Consider the following 27,091-nt stretch of genomic DNA (forward strand, 5'->3'; position numbering starts at 1 on the left):
GAAATTATGAGCTGCTTTGCTGGTGATAGTGATGGAGTTATTGAAAACTAATTTTCAAAAGCTTTTTTTATTTTTTTCATTTTTTTTTGGGCAAGTTACAACACCATTATCCCGTAGCTTTTAAGATCAAAGATACAACTATGTTGGTGTCCCTTGATGCTTTTACATTGGGAGTAGGCGGTTACATTTAAAAAATACAAACTGTCATTTTAAGTAAAACACATAGCCAAGTATTCTCCGCAATTTTTGTTGTGCATTAAAAAAAGAAAACAAAATTAGTCATGCTATCTGCCAATAGAACCTAACCAAAGTGCATTCTATGTATCCAAAAATCAAGAAAATATACCATATCAAATCATCATTCAACCAAAAAAATAAATTTCAAAGCAAAAACGCCAAGGCCAATAATAAATAACAAGTTATCCCCTCCGATTCCACAACATGTCTGGTTGACGAACGGGTGTTCAGAAACTAAATGAAAAGCACACATTAACACTCGCCAAACTTCTATGAACCCGAAAGTAGCAGAAGGAGCCCAAAGGGTAGCGCTAAAGAGCTTAACAACCATATAGTATGTCACTGCGTTCGTGATTGTTGGCCAACAATTGTGTGGCCGTGTGTATGCAAGACAAGTTTGGGCCAACGTCCTTTGGACAAAAGTCCACGGATTTTTGGTCAGCAATCCGATCGTGTGCGAGGCTTTAGACTCTGGATGGAGACTCCTGATTCCACACCAGCTCATATTATATCCACCATGTATTATATGGGACAAAAGGGCAACAGCCTAGTGCTCTCCATTTTAAAAAGGGTTTATTATCCCCCCCCCACTAATTAAAAACACTTAAATGATAAACGCTACAACGGGTTTTACAATCTGACCGCCAACCAGCGAGCCACTTTACGCATACACCAGCGGTGGCTTGACGTCATGGGCTCATTTTCTCCAGGAGCTGAACCCTTGACGTCGCGCAACTGTATGAGTGAAGTTTTGAGTTGGCTGGCAGTCAGATTTTAAAACGCATTGTATTGTTTTTCCTGTAAGTGTTTTTAATTAGAGGGAGATCATTTTATTTATTTTTTTTTTTCTCTTTTATATTCACCGACCGACACAGCTCCTCTCTGTAACAAATGGGTTGTTGGCCTTATCACTAGGAGAATACTAGGCAAAGTTGTAACACAACACTCAGAACTTAGTTCCGCTCTGCGCAAGATGAATGATCCTGTGATCTACTATCAACAACCGGCTGGGTGACAGGCTGGATACCCTTATCCTTGTAGTCTGCCCAGTCCGGGCCATCGAGCGTGTGCAAGTCACAGCTACGGCTTGGCAGGCCATGACATACCTCAGCTCCAGAGATGGTCGGTGAGCTTTTATGCTCCGAGGCGTACATATGACCGGGCTACTGATGTCTGCCTCACAGTATGCCGAGGTCAGTAGCTATTCTGTACCGATCAGGTGTAGATCTACAATGGAATGTCTCCCAGCTCTTCAGGACTGGTAAGTACAGCTCTCCCTGCCCCAGCGGGGCTGAGCAGCTGGGCATTCCCTGGGAGGTCGATTCGGGGGTTTCTCACCGCCCTCTCTTCTCTCCCCTGTCCTTATTTTCCCTCCCCTCCCCTCCCCTCCCCCTCATGGGGTGGATGCTGCACGTGGTGCTGAGTGGTGGTGTATGATCCCTGAGGGCTCTCACCTGGGATAGGGGACTGGCTGGTGGTGCCCTGGATCCTGTGTGTTAAGCTCCCGGTAGGTGCCTGTGAGGGTCTGGCTGTGTTTTCAGTGCAGCGTTGTCTGTCACATTTCTGTCTCTGTCCCTCATGGAAGCTGGCCGGCAGCCATTTTAGGTGTGGGTTAGGGCAGCATGTCTTCTGGGCTTCAAGTGGCCATTTTCCCAGTGCTTTCCTATTCAGGACACTGGCGGCCATTTTCTAGAAGCCTGAGCACGTTTTCAGTGTTCAGCAGCAGCTACATGTGCTCTGTTTCCTCTCTGTTTACTGGACACTGGGCGGCCATTTTATTGTAGCCTGAGCACATTTTTCAGCTCGTTTATCGATCATTCTGACGGACTGCCACCGACAGTTTTTGTTTCCTCTGCACCTGGGAGCACTCGGGGTCTACAGGCACTACTTGTGAACAGCACAGAAGTCTTTTGGGTGGTGAGTCCGGCAGGTTAGAGCCCCTCAGTCAGCGGCAGCAAAGAGGGTGGGACTGTCACTGTCCTAAGTCCCCTTCGGGTGGCAGACAGGGTAGGGTCAGCATGGCTTCAGAAACTGGTGTTTCTTCCTCTGAAATCCAGGCAAATGCAACCGGGTTACCTGCGGACTGCGCAGTTCCCATGGACACCCCGACGGCGGTCCTCAATTCGTTTGTTGCCAAGATGGAGGTGGTGCGTGGTGAGAAAGGTGATAAAAAGCGGCCCCTGCCCCCCCCCCCATGCTCTGGGGAGAGCTCTGATGCAGATTCGGGACCTGCTGAGGCTGGTGACCCCTGCTCTGTCTTGTCAGACGATGCTGACCAGGACCATTCGGATAGTCACCGTCCGAGTCCGGGCGCGACAAAGCGCTTGTTGGAGCACTTATCACAGCTGTGCGTGATACCCTGAAGATTCAGGAGCCAGCGGATCCCTCTGCTGATATACGGGTCCCCTTTGGGTCCCGCAAGCCAGTACGTTCACCGAAGGTGTTCCCGTATCTGACTTATTTTGACAAGTTGATTTACAAGGAATGGGGTTGCCCGCAGCAGACCTTTTCTGTCCCCAAATACATGGCGGTGCGTTACCCCTTTGAGGAAATGGTCGGCTCCTCCGGTCGTGGACCCCCCCCAATATCCAGGTTAAATAAAGTAACCAAGATCCCAGTTGAGGGGACTCCTGCATTCAAGGATCCCATGGACAGGAAGGCCGAGGCAGTGGCTCGTTGTTTTATGGTTGTGGGGTCAGCCGTGTGACCTGTACTGGCATCCGCACTTGTGTCGCAGACACTGACTGAGTGGGCAAAACGTTTGCACCGCGAAATGGGAGAGCAACAGGCTTCCCCTGTCTGCATGGAACTAGCAGGCCAACTAGTGCAAGGCCTTAAAGAGGAAGTAAACCCTGATGGGTTTACTTCCTCTTTCATTCCCTGCAAAGGTAAAGCATAATGTGTCACTTACCTGTCACAGGAGCCAGCGAAGTCACCGCTGTCCCCTGTAGTCCGACGCATCCATCTTCTCGGTGGGTCTCGCCGCTCCGCCGCTGTCATTCGGCAAAGCCACGGTGACGTCACTCCCGCGCATGCGCACGGGAGCCGCCACTCGCGGCATATCACCATTGACCGCCGTGCGCCTGCGCACCGCTGTCTACAGTGCATGTCTTTCGGCAAATATCTCCTAAACTGTGTAGGTTTAGGAGATATTTCTTGGACCTACAGGTAAGCCATAATCTAGGCTTACCTGTAAGGGTTTACAACCACTTTAAATACATCTGTGACACAGCCCTGGATACTCTCCCTCTGTTATCCAGGGCTTCAGTGTCAGCTGTGGTACTGAGGCGCCTAATTTGGCTAAAATTCTGGTCTGCTGACCAGGCATCCAAAAAAGCCCTGACGGATCTTCCTTTCCAAGGTGACTGGCTCTTTGGAGCCTCATTAAATGACATTAAAAATGCCACCGGTGGTAAGAGTACCCTACTCCCACAGGCCCTCCTTTTTTCGCTCAAAACAAGCCTAACAAGCCTGCGAATAAAAGTGCTACCGCATGAAGGTTTGCCCCACCCATGTCTCAGGTGGGGGGTCGCCTTCGGGAGTTTGCAGCTCGGTGGTCCTCCCCGGTTTGCCGACCAATGGGTCTGCAATATGATTTCCACAGGCTACAAGATAGTTTCTCTCTTGGCCGCCAAACGGATTCTTCCCCTCCAGCATACCCGTATCCCCGGTTCGCCGGGGGGCCCTGTTGGGGGCGGTAAGGGAATTGCTGAATCACAGGGTGATTGTACCGGTTCTAGACTCGGAACTCTTCCAGGGATTCTACTCAAATCTGTTTGTGGTTCCCAAGAAGGAAGGGGTACGTCCAATCTTGGACCTAAAAGCCCTCAATCACTTTGTGAAAGTACAGAGGTTCAGAATGGAATCAGTTCGCTCAGTAGTCGCTGCACTCCAAGGTGACTCCCTGGCATCCTAAGACATCCAGGATGCGTAACTGCACATACCCATTTGCCTTCGGCTTCAAAAGTTTTTGCGATTTGCAGATTTTCGGGGAAGCCCACCACCAGTTTGTAGCCCTTCCTTTTGGTCTGGCATCAGCCCCCCCGAGTCTTTACCAAGGTACTGGCTCCAGTTCTGGCGTTGCTGCAACAACGTGGGATCGTGATCATGGAATACCTAGACGATCTCCTGAGGGCATATTCCACCTCAGAATTAGGGGAGGATGTGGCGATCACCATGCAGACCTTGCAAGAATTTGGCTGCCTGTTGAGCCTCAAAAAGTCAGTGATTGTGCCAACCCAGCGTCTAGAGTACCTAGGCTTGCTGTTGGACTCCAGGGAAGCAAGAGTTTTTCTCCCTTCGGACAAATTGCAGAGACTCAGATCCGCGGTAAAACTGCTGATGAACCGCAAGTGGTCGTCGCTTCGCTTTTGCATGCGAGTACTGGGGCTCATGGTAGCCTACTTTGAGGCAGTACCTTATGCCCAGTTTCATACGAGTACTGCAGAAGGAGATTTTGACAAAATGGGACAAATCTCAGTTGTCCCTGGATCGACAGATCCAGGTGAGCCAGTCAGAGACTCACTGATCCGGTGGTTGAGATCCCCAGTGATTCAGTCCGGAAAATCGTTCCTTCCTCTGAAATGGATGGTGGTCACAATGGAAACCAGTCTATCCGGCTGGGGTGGAGTGATGGGGGTTCAGTCGGCTCAGGGCCTCTGGTCGACGGTAGAATTCGAGTTGCCAATCAATCTGCTCGAATTGAGAGCAATCAGGCTGTGCCTCTACACATGGTTGATGAGACTTCAAGGGCGTCCGATCAGGATACAGTCAGACAACGCCACGGCTGTGGCTTACGTTAATCATCAAGGGGGTACAAGAAGCTCAGCCGCTGCACGGGAGGTCGCTCACATACTTCGGTGGGCAGAGCGTCACGTATCGGTCATCTACATCCCGAGAGTGGAGAACTGGCAGGCGGAATATCTGAGTCGACTGATGCTGGACCCAGGAGAATGGGCATTGTATCTGCAGATATTCAGGTTGCTGTGCCTGAAGTGGGGCACACCAGATGTGGATCTGCTGGCCTCCCGTCTCAATCGGAAGGTGCCAAGATTCGTGTCCAGGAGAAGAGATCTTTGGGCCAACGCGTCAGATGCGCTGGTGGCTCCGTGGGATCAGTACCAGCTGATTTATGCCTTTCCTCCACTGAAACTGTTGCCACGTCTGCGTCGCAGAGTGGAAGCCGAGAGGATCCCAGTAATACTGGTTGACCCAGATTGGCCTCAGCGTCCTTGATACGCAGACCTGGTGCGTCTGGTGGCAGACATTCCCTGGTGACTGCCGTTGCGAGAGGACCTTCTGTCTCGAGGTCCGATTCTCCATCCTGCTTTACCATCGCTGGCTTTAACAGCATGGCTATTGAGAGCCAGGTGTTGAGGAACCAGGGTATGTCGGACTCGGTGATTCCAACTATGTTGAGAGCACGGAAATCCTTCTTTTTGCAAGATATACCATTGTACCTGGAAGGCCTACATCTCCATGTGTGAGGAGAAAGGAAGGCATCCGCGCTCCTTTTCCATATCCTGGATCCTGCTGTTTCTCCAGCAAGGAGTAGACCAGAGATTGGCATTAAAGTGGTTGTAAACCCTTACAAACCACTTTGACCTACAGGTAAGCCTAGATTAAGGCTTACCTGTAGGTCCAAGCAATATCTCCTAAACCTATATGGTTTAGGAGATATTTGACCGAAAACAGGCACCGCTGTCTAAGACAGCAGCACGCAGGCGCACTGAGCGCGGCATTTCCAAGAATCGAGCTGCCGCGCGTGTCGACTCCCGTGTGCATGTGCGGGAGTGACGTAATCGCGGCTTCGCCAAATGACAGCGGCGGAGCTGCGAGACGCCACCAGCAAGATGGATGCGGCGGACTACAGGGGACAGCGGCGACTTCGCTGGCTTCTGTGTCAGGTAAGTGACACATAATGGACTACTATGCGATGCATAGTAGTCCATTATGCTTTGCCTTTGCAGGGAATGAAAGGGGAAGTAAACCCATCGGGGTTTACTTCCTCTTTAAGCACCGTCAAAGGGCAAATTTCAGCCTTGGCTGTCTTAACCCCCCCCCCCCCCCAACAACCCTTGGCATCGCACTCCTTAGTGAGTACCTTTTGTTCAGGGGGTACGACATGTAGTCCCTCCGGTGCGTCCACCGTTACCCCCATGGGATTTGAACCTGGTGTTGGCGCTTCAAAAACCACCGTTTGAAAACATCAGGGAGATTCCCCTGTTGACCCTTTCCCAGAAAGTGGTCTTTCTAGTGGCCATCACATCGACCAGGAGGGTTTCAGAACTAGGGCGACTTGCAGGACAAGGCCCCCATCTGGTTATCCACAGGGATAAGGTGGTGTTGCATCCGCAACAGTCTTTTCTACCGAAAGTGGTCTTGGCTTTTCATATCAATGAGGACATTGTATTACCATCTGTGTCCTAAGCCGAAGCACCCTAAGTAGGTGGTCCTTCACGCTCTTGACGTGGCTAGGGCTCTGAAGGTGTATTTGTCTGCCACGGCTCCCTTTCGGAAGTCAGACTCACTGTTTGTTTCGGTGGCTGGTCCAAAGAAAGTCATGGGGGTCTCGTCGGCCACTATTTCCAGGTGGAGCAGACAGATTGTAGTTCAAGCCTACGCCTTGAAGGGGCAGGTACCCCACTTTTCGGACACGGCCCACTCCACAAGGGCAATCGGAATGTCTTGGGCTTTCCGACACCAAGCGTCGGCCGCTCAGGTGTGTATGGTGGCGCCCTGGTCATCTGTCCATACGTTTACCAAGTTCTACAAGGTAGACGTCGGTGCATCAGCTGATGCCTGTTTTGGCTGCAAAGATTTGCAGGCGGCCGTGTAGTTGCAATTGAATATGCAATGGATATTTTTTTTCCTGGTTTTTCGATAAAAACTCCCTACTGTTATGTTAATGCACTGTTGCATTACTTCTGCAGTTTGGTGCGGTCTTGGGTATCACTCCTGTTGAAGATGCCCTGTTTTTTTTTTTTTCTTTTTTTTTTTTTTTTTCTTTTTTTTGTGGTGGTTTTTCCACGCACTGCTTTTGTTTTTGGTATAGTTTCACTAGTTCCCACTTACCATGGTGGAAGAAGTTTTTTTATGCTGTTTTTCCCACCCCTCGTTTTGGCACTGCTTGGACGTCCCATTTGTTAGAGAGGAGCTATGTCGGTCGGTGAATATAAGAGAAAATAGAATTTTTTGTACTCGCTGTAAAATTCTTTTCTCTGTAATTCACCAACTGACACAGCACCTGCCCCTCCTTTTTATCTTTTTACGTTATACTGCTTGTTGGCGTACTGATACTGCTTTGCAGGGTGGAGGGTTGTAGCCCGAGGGACCACCCCCCTGGGTGGAACTAAGAGTTCTGAGTGTTGTTACCCTTATCACTAGGAGAATACTAGGCAAAGTTGTAACAACCCATTTTTTACAGAGAGGAGCAGTGTCGGTCGGTGAATTGCAGAGAAGAGGATTCTACGGTGAGTACAAAAATCCAATTTTTTTTTTTTTTAAATGGAGAGCACTATGATGTTGCCCTTTTTTGTCCCATGTAATAATGGTGGATATACAAGCTGGTGTGGTCAGTGTCCAAACCCAGAATGAATACTGGGAGAATATGAAAGCACCTGCTTCTGTTTAAAATCCTCCGATGCTATGTCCCCTTTACAGCCTCCAGATATTACCCTGAATTACAGTCTTCCAGTGCTGTGAATGTTGATAGCAGCATCTCCTAATCTGGAAATTTGCACTGCGTGCCTGCCATACACATGCCTAATGTATATGGTGCTGTATCCCAAAAGGAAATTTACTAAACTTCAGCTTTAACCCTTGCAGCGTAAGGAGGCCCCATTCCAAGGGTACATTTTTACTGCTAAATAGTGTAGAGTTTTAAAATGTAACTTTTTTTTTTTTTTTTTTTTTTTAACCCAGCAGCACTATGCTCATCTTTTACGACCTGTGGGCCTTTTAAAGAATACATTTCAACACCGCCCATACACTTCTTCAGTGCTGGTGCAGTTGTATATGCTTGCTGTTTATGAATATATTATTTTTCTTGCAACTCTTGATGGCATAAGCCTTTTTTCATGCTAACAAATCAACTTGTGTCATAAGTGTATTCGTTATACAAATACTTTGATGCACTGTGTGTAACTAGTACTGTCGTGTTATTTTTTTAATTTTTTTTTTTTTCCTGATTTTTAACAGAATAACATCTCATTGCTACAAAGCTGCATTGACCTTTTCAAGAACAGCTAAACCCAATGGGATGATTTAACCTGAAAGCACTGATCACACTTCAGAAAAGCTGAGATACATCGGCAAGAAGAGCAGCTGTATTTTCACTCATGATCTTCGAAAAGATGAAAGATTGTCATGATCTAAAATGGATATATTTTGTTAATAACTTTGGAAATGTTTAAATGTATGTCTCTTAAAACAAAAAAAAAAAAAAAACCTTTAGTCCTTTTTGGTAATGAGCTTCAGCATCTATTGAAATTTCTTATTTGCAGAATTTTTGGCAAAATAAATGTTTGCTTTATTGTATATATTAATATAAACATACACTGTGTTTTGAGCTCCTTTTTTTTTTTTTTTTTTTTGTTTCACTGTTCAGGATTTTATTTTATTTTTTTCACTCGCTATACCTTTATTTTAATTGGGCAAAAATTTTATGTGCAACTGTAGTAATACATGCATAGCAACCATGAAGGTGTATGTACTTTTTAATAGACCGCTTACTGTAAGCTGTGGTATCTGGTACCAAGCTGTCAGTAGCAGATCCTTTAGATCCTGTAAAATGTGAGGTGGTGTCTCCCAAGGATTGGACTCATTTTTCCATCAAGTCACACAGATATTTGATTGAGATCTGGAGAATTTGGAGGTGAACTCGACACATCTTATCTTGTTCTTGTATTCCTCAAACGATTTTTGAATGCATCAGACCAGGCCACCTTCTTCTGTTGTGTGGTTGAGGTCTGATGTTCACGTGCCCTTTGTAGGCACTGTCGACTGCACTTCACAGGGCTTCAGCTACACAGCCCCATGTCCAACAAACTAGGATGGACTGTGTTCTGATACTTTTCTATTGAAAAACCAACATTAACGAGTAACTTCACTTTTTTGTTTAGAAAAAAAAACATTTCCTTTGGGTAATCTATGTACGTGTACAAGGATTTTGACAAACTTTGTTGAAGATTCCTGAAGAAATTTTGTGTGTTTGTCTGTATCTATGTTCAGAATTGAGTCCAATGGGAGTGGTTTCATAATTATCAACCAGCTGTTGCACCTACAAAGCTCTGAGGAAAATTGCATGGTCTGCATCTACTTTTTACTGTGATTTTCCTATTGGGAATATCTTGCCAACAATGTCGGTTTTGTTGCGGTGGGTGACTTTCATCTTAGTACAGACTTCTGGGATAATCAGTGAGCCAATCATACAAGCAGGAAATGACATATCTGGGGGGGCATTCTGTAAACCTTCTGCATACAGAACACCTCCAGGTAGCAATATTACAATTCACAGAAAATGACAGCTGCAGATTGAAAAGGAAAGTTAATTTTTAACCACTTGAGACCCGCGCTATAGCCGAACGACGGCTACAGCGCGGATCTCCTTTTCCGGGACTACGTCTATTGACGTAGTCCCGTGCACGAGCGGCCTGCACGCCCCCTGAGGGGCGCACGCGCCGCGCTCTGTGATCGGCGAGTCTACGAGACTCGCCTGATCACTGATCCGTGCAAGGGTTCGATCCCGACCCCTTATCACGTGATCAGCTGTCAGCCAATGACAGCTGATCATGTGATATAACGGAGCCGGTAATCGGCTATTATTTCTCCTCGCGCTGACAGCGCGAGGAGAAAAAAAAAAGCCGATCACCGGCGGCCGTGATCGGGACATCAGTCCTGATCACGGCCAGCCCTGCCAGTGCCCACCTGCCCCCCTGCTTTGCCTGCCTGAATAAAAAATGTGTCCCCCCTGTCAGTCCCACCCAGCAGTGCCCACAGTCTGCCTCAACAAAGGTGCTGCACCCCAGTGCCACATATCCATGCCTATCAGTGCCCATCAGTCCCATCTATCAGTGGTACCTATCAGTGCCCCTTAGTGCCACCCATCCGTGCCACCTTATCTGAGCCTGTCTTTGCCCATCAGTGCCGCCTTATCTGTGCCTATTAGTGCCGCCTTAACTATGCCTATCAGTGCCCACCAGTGCAGCCTATCAGTGCCGCCTCATCAGCGCACTTCAATGAAGGAGAAAAATGACCTGTTTGCAAAAATTTTTTGTTTGTTTAGCAAAAAATAAAACTCCCAGCTGTGATTAAATACCACCAAAAGAAAGCTCTATTTGTGGGAAAACAATGATAAAAATTTCATTTGGGTACAGTGTTGTATGCCCACGCAATTGTCATTCAAAGTGCATCAGCGCTGAAAGCTGAAAATTGGTCTGGGACTGAGGGGGGTTTAAGTGCCCAGTAAGCAAGTGGTTAAATAACATTCCATTACAATATGACTTGTGTCGCAATTGTTTGAGATGGATATAGGTATATGTATAGGTTGGTGATGGTGAACCTTGGTACCCCAGATGTTTTGGAACTACATTTCCCATGATGCTCCATTACACTGCAGAGTGGATGAGCATCATAGAAAATGAAGTTCCAAAACATCTGGGGTGCCAAGGTTTGCCATCACTGGTATAGATAGAAAATTTTAAAAATTGCTGTATAGATATAGCGATTTCTCCCCCCACATCAAGTCAAGGACAACATGATCACTTGCTGCATAATCTCTCCCAGCGACTTTCAGATGCCATTGTATCAAGAATGTTATGGCTGATCTATGTGTGTATGCAGTTGTGTTCAAAATAATAGCACTGTTTAAAAATGGGGGTAAATCAGGAAAATCATTATAATAGCTTTAATTTCCATACATGCAAATGCATTGGGAACACTACAGTCTATTCCAAATCTAATGTTTCACATTTGTTGTTACTTTACAGAAAGTGAAGAAAAGGGGATATTGGGCTTTTTCCAGAAAAAAAAAAAAGCAGTGTCTGCATTTTTCTTTACAAACTCAAACCGTTTACTGTAAAAAAGGAGATACTTGACAATTTAGCTTTCCTGTGACTCTGTGAACTAATATATTTAGTTGTATAACCACTGTTTCAGAGAACTTCTTCATATCTGTGTTGCATGGAGTCAACCAACTTCTGGCACCTGTGAACAGGTATTCCAGCCCAGGACGATTGCACTACATTCCACAATTCCTCTCCATTTCTTGGTTTTACTGCAGAAACAGCATTTTTGATATCACCTCACAAGTTTTCTACTGGAGTAAGGTCTGGGCTGGCCACTCCATATCGTTAATCTTGGTCTGGAACCAAGCTGCTGCATGCTTACTGGTGTGTTTGGGGTTGTTGCCTTTGCCTTCAGCATAAGGTAACATGACCTCTTCTAGTATTTTGATGTATTCAAACTAGTCCATGCTCCCTGATGTGTGACAAGTATGCCCAACACCATACTATGAGTAACTTCCCCAAATCATGATGCTTGCACCACCATCCTTCACTGTTGACTGTTGTATGAATTCAGTGTTCGGGGTTGTCTGGCAAACTTTGTGGCCCCTAGACCCAAAAAGAACCATCTTGCTTTCATCAGTCCACAAAATTTTGCTTCAGTTCTCTTTAGGCCACTCAATGTTGTCTTTGGCAAATTGTAATCTCTTTACATGGTCCCCCCCCCCAAAACAATGGGGCTTTGCGGCGGCTTCTTGCCAATAGTTTGGTTTCATACAGGCATCTACTAATTGTAGTACTCCCAGGTAACTTTAGACTTTCTTTGATCACTCTGGAGCTGATCATTGGCTGAGTGTGCCATTTTGGCTATTCTTTGATCCATTTAAATGGTAGTTTTCTTCCACGTCTTTCTGTTTTTGGTTGCCATTTTAAAGCAGCATTTGAGATCATTTTAGCTAAGCAGCCTATCAGTTTTCTCCACTTCTTATATTTCCCCTCTCCAATCAACTGTTTGAACAAAGTATGCTGTTCTTTTGAACAATGTCTGCTTCGACCCATTTTAGAGAGCAGTGCACTGTATGCAGCATGTATGACATTTGCAGGCTTCGTCCTTAGATAAGGGCCACCTGTTTTTCACAGTATGACCTCGCTAATTGAACGCCATACTAATTAAAAATGGCATGTTCAAAATAATAAAGCGGATGTAAACCCGATTCATGAAACTTGAGCTGGGCACGTATATCTGTGGTGTTTTGTTATTTCTCTTCAAAGCCCTGTGTCTCGTAGCTTTTTCCTGCCCCATACATCTGTCATCAGTCTGGGAACTTTGACAAGCTCTCCCAGGCCCGGAGATAGAAGCGTGTGTCCGAGGAGCTCTGTGTGTCCATTCAGACACAAAGCTGGTTTGGCCCCACTCCCTCTCTCCACTGATTGGCTCCCGCTGCTGTCAAAGTCAGCCAATCAGAAGGTAGAGTCCAGGACAGCCGAGGGTCTTGTGGACATCGCTGGATAGAGAGGGGGCTCGGGTAGTATTACACACAGAAGGCTTTTTTTTTTATTATTTTATCTTAATGCATTAAGATAAAGGGGTTATTTAAAAAAACAAAACCCTACTGCCTTTAAGAGCCAGCACATCATGTAAAGCACATATAAAAGTGAGCTATGTAAAATAGTACATGAGGGGACTGTATGAGGTAGTAAATCCCAGTTGGATGATAGGGATGGGCTGGAAAACGAAAAAAAAATGGGCTGTTCATTGACTTTAGTGAATAATTATCAAGGTTTTGCTGATTTTCAAGTGCCCATAATTCTGTGTTAACAGTTAGGTGGCCTGAGCACACTTATTTTACACTATATCATAGGACAACAGGGGTAAAAGCAGTGAAATTTTTTTTTCTCTGTAATTAAATACTTGGGGAAATACAGGAGTCAATGGTTACTTTACCTTTTGAAGAATCAAGATGAAGAAAGTCTCACTGTATTAAGAAAATGGCAGGCACATGGAAATATTAAAGTGTTTGCTTGCCAGACTAGCTCAAGAATAACTTACCTGAGAACGAAGCCCCTGAAGCGGTCCTCCGTCTTCCTCTTCGCCGCTGCCATGTATCCCGGAGCGACTTTTGGGTCTCGCTGCTCTGGCGCTGTTATTCGTCGGAGTCGCGATGACGTCACTCCCGCGCATGCGCACGGGACCTGACACTCGCGGCATATCGCCACGATCTGCGGCATGCCCCAGTGCGCCTGCGCGCTGCTGACAGTGGTGGCTCTCTTCGGGCAAATATCTCCTAAACTGTATAGGTTTAGGAGATATTGCTTGGACCTACAGGTAAGCCTTAATCTAGGCTTACCTGTAGGTCAAAGTTGGTTGTAAGGGTTTACAACCACTTAAAAAAAAAAATCTTCAAGTTGTGGGCATGTTCTGTAAATTGATGCAAATCCTCAAACAATCCATGTTAATTCCAGGTTGTGAGGCAACAAAACATGAAAAATGCCAAGGGGTGAATACTTTTGCAAGGCACTGTATGTCTGATACTTTAGAGCCTGGTGGAGCAAACAGCTGACCTTAGGCCTGGTGTTCCTGGGCGCGAGCGCTTAACCCAATGGAGGCCAGATAGATGGACAGAGCCAGCAACAGCCAGCGCACCTGGAAGTGACAGTCGTGGTTGGAGCTACCCCGTTTCCCTGAAAATAAGACCTAACGTGATTGTCGGTGATTGCTGCAATATAAGCCCTACCCCCCCAAAATAAGCCCTACACTGTTTCCCTGAAAATAAGACCTACAAGGACTTATTTGAGGGGTAGGGTTAATATTGCAACCATCACCGACAATCACGCTAGGTATTATTTTTGGGGAAACGGGGTAGTCACCTTGGTCTGAAGGAGATATCAGGAGCTGGCGGAAATGCTCCATGGGGGGGGGGGGGGGGGGGAGGGTGCTGTGAGGGCAACAGAAGATAGAGAAGCCAAACGGTCTGTGATCTATCTGACAACAGCAGGGCAATAGGATCCAAGTAGAGGAGATTCCGGAGCTCAGTTTAGGATGGACTTCATGTTTAGGGGATTAACCCTTTTGTCAGGTCACAAGGCATGAGCTGGCAGAGGAAGTTTTTAAAGTGGAGTTCCACCCCAAAAAACAAAAATGTATTAATGTGCTTAAAAAAAATTTGGAGAATTTTTTTTTTTTTATTCACCTCCAAATGCCTGTTGCTAGGGGGTCGGTGCCTAGGCTCCTGACGTCACTTCCCTCGGCGCAGGAAGGGAGATCGCCTCTCCACCCTCCCTCCTGTCAATCATCTGGGACACATAACCGGTCCCAGATAATTGCGCGACCAGTGACGTTTTGCGGCACAGCTCGTGCATGTGCAGTGGGTGCCACCGAAAGGGGAGGGGCATCAGCGGGGCTTCGATTCCCCCCGCATCGTTGGACACCAAGACAAGTAAGTGTCTGATTATTAAAAGTCAACAGCTGCAGTATTTGTAGCTGCTGACTTTTTTAATTTTTTTATTTTTTTTTAAGTGGGAACCCCACTTTAAATAAGGAAACCGGGGGGGGGGGGGGGGGGGGTTGGGCCAGCCATTCATTCACACCCTTTACAAAATTAACCCACAAGGTGAAAAATTGGGGTGACCATAAATTACTTACATGTTTATTGACCAAACAGCATGGGAAAAAACACCACATAGAGGACATTTACACAAACAATATATATATATATATATATATATATATATAAAATAGTGTGTACACAATGTGTGTGTGTATATATATATATATATATATATATAATTACAAAATATATGTAAATGCAGGAAGATCTATATATCCTTAAGCTCCATTGTGTTGCTAAGATACATTACAAAATAAGATTATTCTAAAAACAATATAGCAAAAAGAATCAAATATATATATTATATTATTAAAAAAAAGTAATAAGTGGAAAATATTGTAATTACTGATAAATAATGGTAATGGGGTGAAAGAATAAATAGACCCCTGGTCAGAAGAGGAGTGGAAACAATTCTTTCATAAAACAGTATGGATGTCCAACTCCTCATTTGGGCCATGGGGAGAGAGTGTATTGAGCTTATAAATCCACAGGGTCTCTCTCTGATGTAGCAGCATGAATCTTTTGTTGTCCATGAGAGACCCTTTTGGTTATTTTCTCAATTACCAAGACTGTCAGAACTTTATGGTTATTCTCATGGAATGTAGAGAAATGGTGAGGAATACTTCTCCTTTCCCTCCCTAATGGACCTATGATGTTTGTCAACTCTAGTACATAAAGTACGTATAGTTCATCCCACATAGAGTAGATTACAGGGGCATTTCATGACTTATATAACATACTAGGTTGAGCAAGTAATAAATTGTCTAATGTAGTAAACCTTTCCAGAGCTATACGAGAGGGAACACTGGCCACGCGGGATGGATTAGCAGGTGAAACAGCCTCTTTTTCTGCACTGAAAAATGCCAGCCCAATTATCAAAGTAACCTCTTATATCCATTGTTTTAAAAACATTTTTTTGGGAATACTTGGTGCAACCAGATTCTTAAATCTAAACACTACTCAGGGTACATCAGGAAGATAGGGACCTAGATTAGGGTCAGATCAAAGGATATACTAGTGTTTCTTGCTAATACCGGTAATTAGGGATGAGCCGAACACCCCCCGGTTCGGTTTGTACCAGAACTTTCGAACGGACCCCAAATTCGTACGAACGTTAGGACCCCATTGAAGTCTATGGGACTCGAACGTTCGAAATTAAAAGTGCTAAGATACTGTCCTAAAAAGGGTTTGGGGACCTGGCTCCTGCCCCAGGGGACATGGTTCAATGCCTAAAATGTTTTTAAAAATGGCCGTTTTGGCGGGAGCACTCATTTTAATGACGATTAAAGTGAAAAAAAGTGAAATATTCTTTTAAATATCGTGCCTGGGGGGTGTCTATAGAATGCCTGTGTAGTGCCACGTGTTTCCCGTGTTTAGAACAGTCCCTGCACAAAATGACATTTAACGGAAATAACGTCATTTAAAACTGCTTGCGGTTTTAATGTTATATCTGGTTTCTGCAATATGGTTGAAAATCATTGAGAAAAATGGCATGGGTAGCCCTCCCTGCCCATTACCAGCCCCTTTGGGTCTTATATCTTATACGGATATTAAGGGGAACCCCGTACCCATATTAAAAAAAGGAAATGCGTGTGGCCCCCAGGCCCTATATACTCAGAACAGCAGTATACAGGCGGTGCAAACAAGACAGGGACTGTGTAGGTTTGTTGTGTTCAGTAGAATCTGTTTGTAATTTTCAACTGGTACATTTTTAAAGTGTAGCTCCAGTCAAAAAATCTATTTTTAAACTTTTTGGAAAACGTAGGGAAGGGTTATCACCCCTGTATAATTTGTTTTGCCGTCCGTCTTTTTTCATCTCACTTGCTGTTGTCTCCTTCCGTTTGCCAGTAGGAGATGTTTGTAAGTTGGATGTTTGAAAGTAGGGGCCTGCCCTATATGCTCTGCAGAAATGGCGGAACAAGGTGTTGGTTTTGCCACAACATTGTAAGCCCTCAAAGTGACTCTTGGTGGGCGCTGGAGCGCCCTGCTGTGAACGATTATATCAAGAATTGTAATTACATACCATTGTTGAACAGTGGTAGAAAAATTGACCTTTGGTGGTTGTGGTGCTGGTGCCACAACACTATAAGTCCTCACAGTTACTCTGGGTGGGCACAGGAACGGGCCCTCCTGTGAAATATTATATCAAGAATTGTAATTACATGCCCCTGTTAAACAGGGGCTGAAAAATTGGGCTGCTGGTGCTGGTGCCACAACACTGCAACCTCTCCCATATACTCTAGTTGTAGTGCAGGAATGAGCCCTGTTGCAAAGCATTGCATCAAAAATTGTAATTAAACGGCCCTGTTTAACAGGGGCAGAAAAATTGGGCCTTAGGCACTGGTGCTGGTGCCACGACACTGCAACCTCTCCCATATACTCTAGTTGTAGTGCAGAAATGAGCCCTGCTGCAAAGCATTTCATCAAAAATTGTAATTAAACGGCCCTGTTAAACAGGGGCAGAAAAATTGGGCTGGTGGCATCACCCAGAACCAAAAATGTTCTTCCAACATATCAGTGGAGAAGGAAGAGGATAGACAATCAACATAACAGGACAGTCACTCAGCATCAGCAGTCTTGAAGGGATGTGATATTTCAAAAAAAATTATTCGGTTACATCAGCTTCAGGTGCTTGGTAGCTGTGGGTGATCCAAAACTGATTCATCTTGATGAAGGTCAGTCGATCAACTGATTCGGTGGACAAGCGCACCCTGTGATCGGTAACAAAGCCACCAGCAGCACTGAAGGTGCGTTCCGAAAGAACGCTGGATGCAGGACAGGCCAGTAGCTCAATTGTATACTTTGCAAGCTCTGGCCAGTGATCCATCCTCAAGACCCAGTAAGCCAGAGTATTTTCGGTGGGAAAGGTGTCCAAGTCTGACCTTGCCCCTAGGTATTCCTGCACCATGTAAATCAGACGCTGGCGATGGTTGCTGGAATCGATCATACCTTGGGGCTGCGGACTAAAAAATTGTCTGAAAGCATCGGTCAGACGGCCACCTTCTCCACCGCTCCTTCTGAACAATGCCTCAGCAACACGTTGTCCAGGACCAGGAGTTTGTAACCTCCCAGTCTCTGGGAACGCGTTGCACAGACCTTTCTGCAAGGCCTCCTGGAGATGTCTCATCCTCTGCTCCCTCTGCGACGGCAAAATAAGGTCGGCAACTTTACCCTTGTACCGTGGATCAAGGAGCGTGGCCAGCCAGTAATGGTCCCTCTCCTTGATCCGAAGAATACGAGGATGCTTCCGCAGGCTTTGCAGGATCAGGGAGGCCATGCAGTGTAGGTTAGCTGAGGCATTCGGTCTGAAGTCCTCTGGGTCACTAAGGACAACATGATCCGCAGCTACCTCCTCCCAGCCACGTACAAGTCCACGGGTTTCTTGGGACTGTAAATCATCCCTACAAGACTGCTGCTGATGCTGAGTGTCAGCCTCCACCTCCATGCTGACACAATCATTCTCCTTCTCCTCATCCTCTTCCTGTGTGATGGGTGGCACAGCAGGAACACTGTCTGGATAAAGGGGGCCTTGAGAGGCAAGGAAGTCCTCCTCTTCCTGCCTCTGTTCTGCCTCAAGTGCCCTGTCCATTATTCCACGCAGCGTATGCTCCAAGAGGTGGATAAGAGGTACAGTGTCACTGATGCAAGCACTGTCACTGCTCACCATTCTTGTGGCCTCCTCAAACGGTGACAGGACAGTGCATGCATCCCTGATCATGCCCCACTGGCGTGGTGAGAAAAAACCGAGCATCCCTGACCCTGTCCTGGTGCCGTAGTCGCACAGGTACTCATTGATGGCCCTCTCCTGCGTGTGCAGCCACTGCAGCATGGCCAACGTTGAGTTCCACCTGGTGGGCATGTCACATATAAAGCGGTTCTTGGGCAGGTTCAACTCCTTTTGGAGCTCAACCAGCCGAGCACAGGCATTAAATGATCAGTGGAAATGCACACAGATTTTCCTGGCCTGCTTCAGGACATCCTGTAAGCCCGGGTACCTGCCCAAGAACCGCTGCACCACCAGGTTAAGGACGTGAGCCACACAGGGCACATGGGTCAGTTGTCCCTGTCGGAGGGCAGAGAGGAGGTTGGTGCCATTGTCGCAAACCACCATTCCTGGCTTAAGCTGGCGTGGCGTCAACCACCTCTCGGCCTGCCCCTGCAGAGCTGACAAAACATCCGCCCCAGTGTGGCTCCGGTCCCCCAAACAAACCAGCGCAAGCACGGCATGGCATCGTTTTGCCTGCGTACTTGCATAGCCCCTGGAACGCCTACGGAGCAGCGCTGGTTCTGAGGACAGAGCACTGGAAGAGGCCATGGAGGAAGAAGAAGAGGAGGGGGTGGAGGAGAGGGGTGTGTCACAAGCAATAGTAGCATTTTGGAGGCGTGGTGGCGGAACAACCTCCAACACTACTGCACCTTGTCCTGCATCCTTCCCAGCTGCCAGAAGAGTGACCCAATGGGCCGTGAAAGACAGGTAACGTCCCTGTCCATGCCTGCTGGACCATGAGTCAGGGGTAATATGCACCTTACCACTGACCGCCCTGTCCAGCGAGGCAAGGACATTGCCTTCCACATGCCAGTAGAGAGCCGGAATCGGCTTCCGTAAAAAAAAAAATTGCCGTTTGGGGACCTGCCACTGAGGAACCGCACATTGTACAAACTCACGGAAGGGGGCCGAGTCTACCAACTGAAAAGGCAGCAGTTGAAGTGCTAGCAATTTAGCCAAGCTAGCATTCAACCGCTGGGCATGTGGATGGCTGGGAGTGAACTTCTTTCGCCAGCTGGGGCAGGGACATTTGCCTGCTATAATCGGACGTGGGTGTACTGCTAGCAGAGTGCCCGGAAGCACTTGGCTGTGACACACCTAATTCTACACCTTCATTCCTCTCAGAGCAGGTTTCAGAGAGAACTGAAGGTCTAGTGGGGTTGGAGATCCCAGCTGATGAGGAGCAAGGAGAGGTCCGCTTTGTTCTTTGGTGTGAGTCTTTGAGGTACGCTTGCCAACGAGCTGCATGGCAGGTCAACATATGTCTGGTCAAGCATGTGGTGCCCAAGCGGCTGATGTTTTGGCCACGCGAGATACGCTTGAGACATATGTTGCAAATAGCAGCGGTGCAATCTGATGCACTCGTCTCAAAAAAGGCCCACACCAAAGAACTTTTAGAATAACGTGCAGAGGCAGCGCCCTGCACAGGCGGAGCTCTGCGATGTGATTCAGTCGGTGTGCTGCCCCTAAGCTGGCCCCCGGAGGGCATCCTGCCTCGTTGGACATGTGCCTCCTCCTTCCCCTCCTCTCTCCTACCAGGCACCCACGTGGAGTCAGTGCCCTTATTATCCCCTCCCTCTTCATCGTTGGAGCAAACCTGGCAGTATGCTGCAGCTTGTGGAACATGACTGCCAGATTGCTGTCCTTCTTGAGCATCCCCTCTCTCTGCATTCACGCTACTGCCTTCCTCTAGCTGAGTATCATCATCAGAGCCTACAAAACACTGGGCATCCTCCTGGAGCTTGTACCCAACACTGTGCTCAAAGAGTTCAGGAGACTCCTCAGGAGGACGTGGTGGGTCTAGGGAAGGAGTCACTGATGATGACATTGAGAGGAGGGAAGACGATGCGTTGGCAGCTGCTTTGCTAGTACCCTGAGCCTGGGTGAGAGAGGATGAGGAGGATGAAGAGGGCTTGGTCATCCACTCTACCAAGTCGTTGGCATGTTGCGGCTCAACATGTCCAGCTGCCGAAAAGAAGGACAAGCGTGTCCCATGGCCACATGCTGATGATGACGATGCACCGCATCCACGACCAGCACTGCTGTCTCTAGACACAGAGCCTGCTTGCCCTCTTTTATCGGCTCGCGCCTGTCTGCCTCTCCTTGCTGGCCTTCCAGACATGGTAATGGCCTGAAGGGAGATGGGAAAACCAGCAATTGGGTAGTGTATATTGTGCTGGAGGCACACACAACACCCACTAACTCCTGCAGATGGCAGATGGCTCAATTAGAGAAGAGCTATGTAGGTGGATATAATGGTGTATTCTGGGTTCAGGGCACGCAGACAGCACGCACAATCTCCTACAACTGACTGCAAGCTCTATTTAAAAAGAGCAAGATAGTTAGCTATATAGGTGGATATAGCGGTGTATACTGGGTTCAGAGCACGCAGACAGCATGCACAATCTCCTACAACTGACTGCAAGCTCTATTTAAAACAAGCAAGATAGCTAGCTATATAGGTGGATATAGCGGTGTATACTGGGTTCAGAGCACGCAGAATCTCTTACAACTGACTGCAAGCTCTATTTAAAAAGAGCAAGATAGTTAGCTATATAGGTGGATATATATCGGTGTATACTGGGTTCAGAGCACGCAGACAGCACACACAATCTCCTACAACTGACTGCAAGCTCTATTTAAAACGAGCAAGATAGCTAGCTATATAGGTGGATATAGCGGTGTATACTGGGTTCAGAGCACGCAGACAGCACGCACAATCTCCTACAACTGACTGCAAGCTCTATTTAAAAAGAGCAAGATAGTTAGCTATATAGGTGGATATAGCGGTGTATACTGGGTTCAGAGCACGCAGACAGCACGCACAATCTCCTACAACTGGACTGCAAGCTCTATTTAAAACGAGCAAGATAGCTAGCTATATAGATGGATATAGCGGTGTATACTGGGTTCAGAGCACGCAGACAGCACGCACAATCTCCTACAACTGACTGCAAGCTCTATTTAAAAAGAGCAATTTAGTTAGCTATATAGGTGGATATAGCGGTGTATACTGGGTTCAGAGCACGCAGACAGCACGCACAATCTCCTACAACTGACTGCAAGCTCTATTAAAAAAGAGCAAGATAGTTAGCTATACAGGTGGATATAGCGGTGTATACTGGGTTCAGAGCATGCACAATCTCCTACAACTGACTGCAAGCTCGATAACGATTGGTGTATACTGTGTTGAAGGTACACAGAACACCCACTAACTCCTACAGACGCCAACACACTACACAAGGCCTTATATAGTGTGGGGCGTGTACTACACAGCCTGAGCTATCCTGCCTGTGGCCAATCATGCCTCTCCTCGCTGCTGATTGGCCAAGCATACAGGGTCACAGTGCATGCTTGGCCAATCATGAGCCAGCAATGCACTGCGATGGCGCAGTGCATTGTGGGCCGTGAGTGCCACACGAATTTGGCGCGAACGGCCCATAACGTTCGGAATTCGCCGAACGGGCGAACAGCCGATGTTCGAGTCGAACGTATGTTCGACTCGAACACGAAGCTCATCCCTACCGGTAATTGTTCTAAATGTGCCTGTAATAAATCTTGTGCTGTTTTTTTTTGGGGGGGGTGGTGGGATTGGGGTTGGAGGCTTTAATGATTTTATCATTAGAACAAGCATCCAAGCAAGATACAAAAGCTTCTTGGAGGAGGTCATCTGGATAGCCTTTCTCTCTGAATTTGTTAAAAAAAAAATTGCCTTTGGAGTGTATAATCCTGACGCTTGGAACAATTCCTTATTAGCCTAAGGAATTGACCTTTGGGTATGTTCTTTTTCCATGCGTGGGTGGCATGATGTAAGTAGGAGTTGACACCTATCGGAATGATTCCTAGTAATAATGGAACCAGCATCATGCAACAGTTCAAGGTCCAGAAAAAACAGGTGATCTGGGTCAATCACGTGAGTCCCATATCATTAATTCAATCACAGTGGCCCTTTACCATGTGATCAGCTGTGTCCAGTCAAAGTTGATCCCATGTAAACAAATGGCAGTTATCTTAATTTCCTTTCCTCAGAGCTGTCACTGCGTGAGAAAAGGAAAGCAGATAACTGGCCATCCTGTGACAGCATACATTTACACTGATGGTCAGGGCACTGATCATTATTGCCTTCATTTTAAGTGCAGTCACATTGGTGCAGTCTCATTAGCGTACACAATTTTTGGTCTTTTTTTAGTTTGTTAAGAAAAACTTAAAATACTCAGCGGTGATTAAATAGCACCAAAAGAATGCTCTATTTGTCTCAAATAAATTCTAAAAATGTAATATGGGGCTCGGCCTAGCTCCTGGCGGCCATCTTGCTACACCCTGTGACAGCCCTGTTGAGAAATTACAGATCTTCTGTACTGCTCCCCTTTCTAGTGCCACTGGACCTTGACATTGATTGTCTGGCACCCACAGCCTCCTCTGGGACACCCCTGGACTGGGTAGGAGGGGGGATATTAAAGATCCTGCCTGGTGAACAGCGGCCATCTTGGTACACCCGGGAATTCTCCTGCTCTTCTCCTGCAGTATGTCTCCACCAAAAAAGAGCTCTGAAGCTGCTGACAAACTTGCCAAGTACAGCAGGCTTGGAGAAGACCTACGGGATAAAGACGGTGCAGGCGCATCCTCGGATATGGAACGCTCCGAGGCGGTCACTAACAAGGTCGTAGATGCCATTGCCATGTGCCAGAGCACGCTTACTACCAAAATCGAGGAGGTCAAAATTGATGTTTCTCTTATCAGACAAGACCTTTCCGCCCTGCGGGATCATATGGAGGAGGCGGGGACCCGCAACGGCAGAGCGGAAGATATTTTGCACCCCCTGCAACATACTACTGATGAGGTGCGTTGTCAGTTACAGCAGCTTAGTGCAAAGCAGGAGGACATGGCAAATCACCTTCGGAGATGTAACCTCCGCTTTATCGGCCTTCCCGAGAATGCTGAGGGCAACGACCCGGCAAGCTTCCTTGAGAACTTCCTGACAACCAATTTTGGAAGAGAGGCATTCTCGGTGATGTTTGCAGTTGAGAGAGCTCACCGCATCCCTGCCCGGCCTCCTCCCCAAGGAGCTCCGTCGCGTACCCTGATAGCGAAATTCTTAAATTTCAAAGATCGCGACAAGATCCTCCACCAGACTACAGAGAAGGGAAATATCCCCCATGCCAACATTCATGTGGCCATCTTCCCGGACTTCTCCAATGAGGTGCAGCAACAACGGTCCAGGTTCCAGGAAGTTAAACGTCGCCTCCGTGCTCTACACCTCAAATATGCCATGTTATATCCTGCGAAGCTCCGTGTGGAGTGCGACGACCAAACCCATTTCTTCGAGGACCCCGAACTGGCGTCCACCTGGATTGATCAGAGGAATCGAGGGCCTGAACCCCCCCCTCCCCTTCCGCTCCTCTCCTATCCCTGCAATGCTGTTTGACTTTCACCTACGGTCTATTCCCTTAATGAATACATTGCGTGTGTGTGTCTTCTAGAGGAGCGGGGGGACAGCAATGGCAACCCCTTCCCCCCCTTTTTCTTTTTCTTTTTTTTTTTATATATAAAAATGTAATATGGTTACAGTGCTGCATGACTGCGCAATTGTCATTCAAAGTGAGACAGCACTGAAAGCTGAAAATTTACCAAGTCAGGAGCAGGGTGAAAGTGCTTAGTAAGCAAGTGCTTTACATCAAAAAGACACCCCTCTATGAGATTCTCCATGAGAGTTCTGGGCCGCATGGTTGTTCTTTCAAAGCTGTTCCATTTCACATGATTTCATTCAAGACCTCTAGAAACACAGTGGCATGAAACAAGCATGAGCCTTCTCTCTACCTGCCCATGTTCCTATCCAGCCAAGCAAGAAACTCCCTAACTTGGTGGAATTCCAACCCAGCTTTGTGAAAGCGAAAGTCGTTTCTGGCATCACTTAAAGGGTGATGCCAATCTGTCTGGCTGGGGTGGGGTTTTCCAATCCCTCACACCCTAAGGAACATGGTCCCAGGAAGAAACACATCAACATCTTGGAGCTCAGACCGATCAAACTGGCTGTGCATCACTGGACCACCCTTCTTCAGGGACATCCAATCAGGTTGTAATCAGACAATGCTATGGCTGTGGCCTACATCAATTAACAAGGGAACAGCAGGAGTCATGCGGTCTTGAAGAAAGCAAGCTAGATTCTCTCATAGATGGAGCAACGCTGTCCAGCACTTTGCTGTCCACATCCCAGGAAGGCGGATTATCTCAGCTGTCACTGCCTGAACCAAGAAGAATGGGCCCTGCGCCTGACATCTTCAGCCTGATCTGTCATATATAGGGGATTCCAGATGTGGATATCCTGATCTCCAGATTCAGCCACAAATTACCTCCATCTGTGGCCAGAACCAAGGATCCTCTAATATTGGCATCAGATTCTATGATAATTCCTTAGATCCAGGTCAGGCTAAACTATGTCTTGACTCCAGTGTGGATTCTGCCTTGACTGCTCCACAAAATAAAGCAAGAGTAGAAGCCAAAGGTTCTCATTGCACTGAACTGTCCCACAATAACGTGGTACACAGATACACTTTATCCTGCTTCTCGGTCATGGGCTTTATTGGCATGGCTGTTGAAAACCAAGTCTTAAAGTGATTGTGAAGTCTTGTTTTTTATTTTTATTTAAATAAACATGTTATACTTACCTCCTCTGTGCAGTTAGTTTTGCACAGAGCAGCCCGGATCCTCCTGTTCTTGGGTCCCTCTTCGCTGTTCCTGGCCCCTTTCTCCTATCGAGTGCCCCCTCAGCCAGCAGCTTCCTATGGGGGCCCCCGAGCTGAGTCAGAGCTCCTGGTATCCATTCAGACATAGAGACCTGACCTGGCCCCTCCCCTCTCTCCCCTGATTGGCTGACTTTGAATGACAGCCGTGGGAGCCAATGGCTCCTTTGCTGTGGCTCAGCCAATCAGGAGGAGTGTCCTGGATGGCTTAGACATCGCTGAAGAGAGAAGGGGCTCAGGTAAATAATTAGGGGGATGCTGGAGGGACTACTACACACAGAAAGTTTTAGAATTAATATAATTAAGATAATAAACCTTCTGCCTTCTATAACTTATTTAAGGGAAAGAGGGGTCTCTGAATCTGTCATTCCGACTTTGCTAAAAGCAAAAAAATAAACTTCCAAAAAAGATTTCTTATTGGACTTTTCCTTCTTTGCCTGGTATTAACACAAGCACTTGAATCCCAGAGATTACTCTGTTTCTGGCATTGTGGCCTTACTACAATCAGGTCTTTAACAGAATTTGGCCTTAATGCAGAGTAAAAAAAAAATTAAGTCAGCAATTACAACTACTGCAGCTGATGACTTTTAAATTATGACACTTAGCTGTCCAGTGCACCTGCAATGTCCTCACCCGAAGCCAACCCATTCCTCGGCTTCGGGTGGAGGCGTCGGCATTGCTAGTAAGGGAATCGGGAAGTAAAGCCTTGCGACTTCACAGCCTGGTTCTCTACTACGCTGCGCGTTCTGAGTGGTTCCTGCTGTCTTCTGGGACCAGTGTGTCTCCCAGAAGACAGCGGGCAGATGGAGGAAGGCCGGACATGGCATAGATCGCTGAGGATACTGTGCCGATCTTTCGCCAAAAGTGGGAGAAAATACCCATATTAGACAGGTATCTGCTCCTCCTGAAAGGTGCCAAATGTAAGACCAGAGGGGGGGAGGAATCTGGACAGCGGAAGTTACATTTTTGGGTGGAAATCCTCTTTAAGTACTCTGAAAGGACAGAATTCGGCATTGTCCATTCTTTTCCATAAAACTGTGGCCTTGTTCTCCCTTATGAAATCCTTGAAACCCTGATTCTCTCTGCCCTGTAGAAACCACCTTTTGAACATATTAGGGAAATCCCCATGGGTGACCTCTCTGGCAAAGTAGCCTTCTCATTGGCTATCAGGTCTGTCAGACTTGTCTCTGCGCTAGCTGTTCTCTCTTGTAAAGAGCCATTCCTCTTTTTTTTTGTGCGCTACTCCAAAGTAATGTTCAGAGCCATCAGAGTCCACCTCAAAGCTACAGCTTCTATCAGGAAGACTATAGTCTCCCTATTTGTCCTACCCTTGGGGGCCTCACAAGGGACATCCTGTTTCAAAGTTCACCATCACTAGATGGATAAAACAACTCATCTCAAAAGCTTACACTCTAAAAGAAAAAGCTCCTCCTGCACCAGATTAGTGGGAGTTTTCTGAATTTTTGCATATCAAGTCTCTGTTGCCCAGCATTGTAGGGCCAAAACCTGGTCCTCTGTTCATACCTTTTCAAAGTTCCACCAGGTGGACATCCAATCTTCTGTAGCTGTAGCCTTCAGCTGCAAGTTGTTTGTAGCTGCATTCTGAAGTTGGGTCAGTCTATCCTTATTATAGTTGTTGCCCATTCTTATTCATTGCTTTGGGACATCCTGTGATCTATGAATATCAGGCCTATATCCTATGTACTTTGCAATTAGGATAAGAGTAATTTTTAACAT

General features: G+C 46.8%; 1 protein-coding gene across 1 annotated transcript in view; it reads left to right on the forward strand.

Moving 5' to 3' along the window:
* The window catches only part of SNX5 (sorting nexin 5), a 94,201-nt gene extending 85,408 nt beyond the window's left edge, over nucleotides 1-8,793 (forward strand). Inside the window, exon 13 of the mRNA XM_077486006.1 lies at nucleotides 8,437-8,793. Coding sequence (XP_077342132.1) covers nucleotides 8,437-8,487 — 51 coding nt within the window. The 3' untranslated portion in view covers nucleotides 8,488-8,793. The remainder of the gene's footprint in view (nucleotides 1-8,436) is intronic.
* Nucleotides 8,794-27,091: the final 18,298 nt, after the last annotated feature.

This window comes from Lithobates pipiens, unplaced genomic scaffold, assembly GCF_037356315.1.
Source record: "Lithobates pipiens isolate NorthernLeopardFrog02 unplaced genomic scaffold, aLitPip1_a1.2 Scaffold_18, whole genome shotgun sequence".
NCBI classification, from domain to species: domain Eukaryota; kingdom Metazoa; phylum Chordata; class Amphibia; order Anura; family Ranidae; genus Lithobates; species Lithobates pipiens.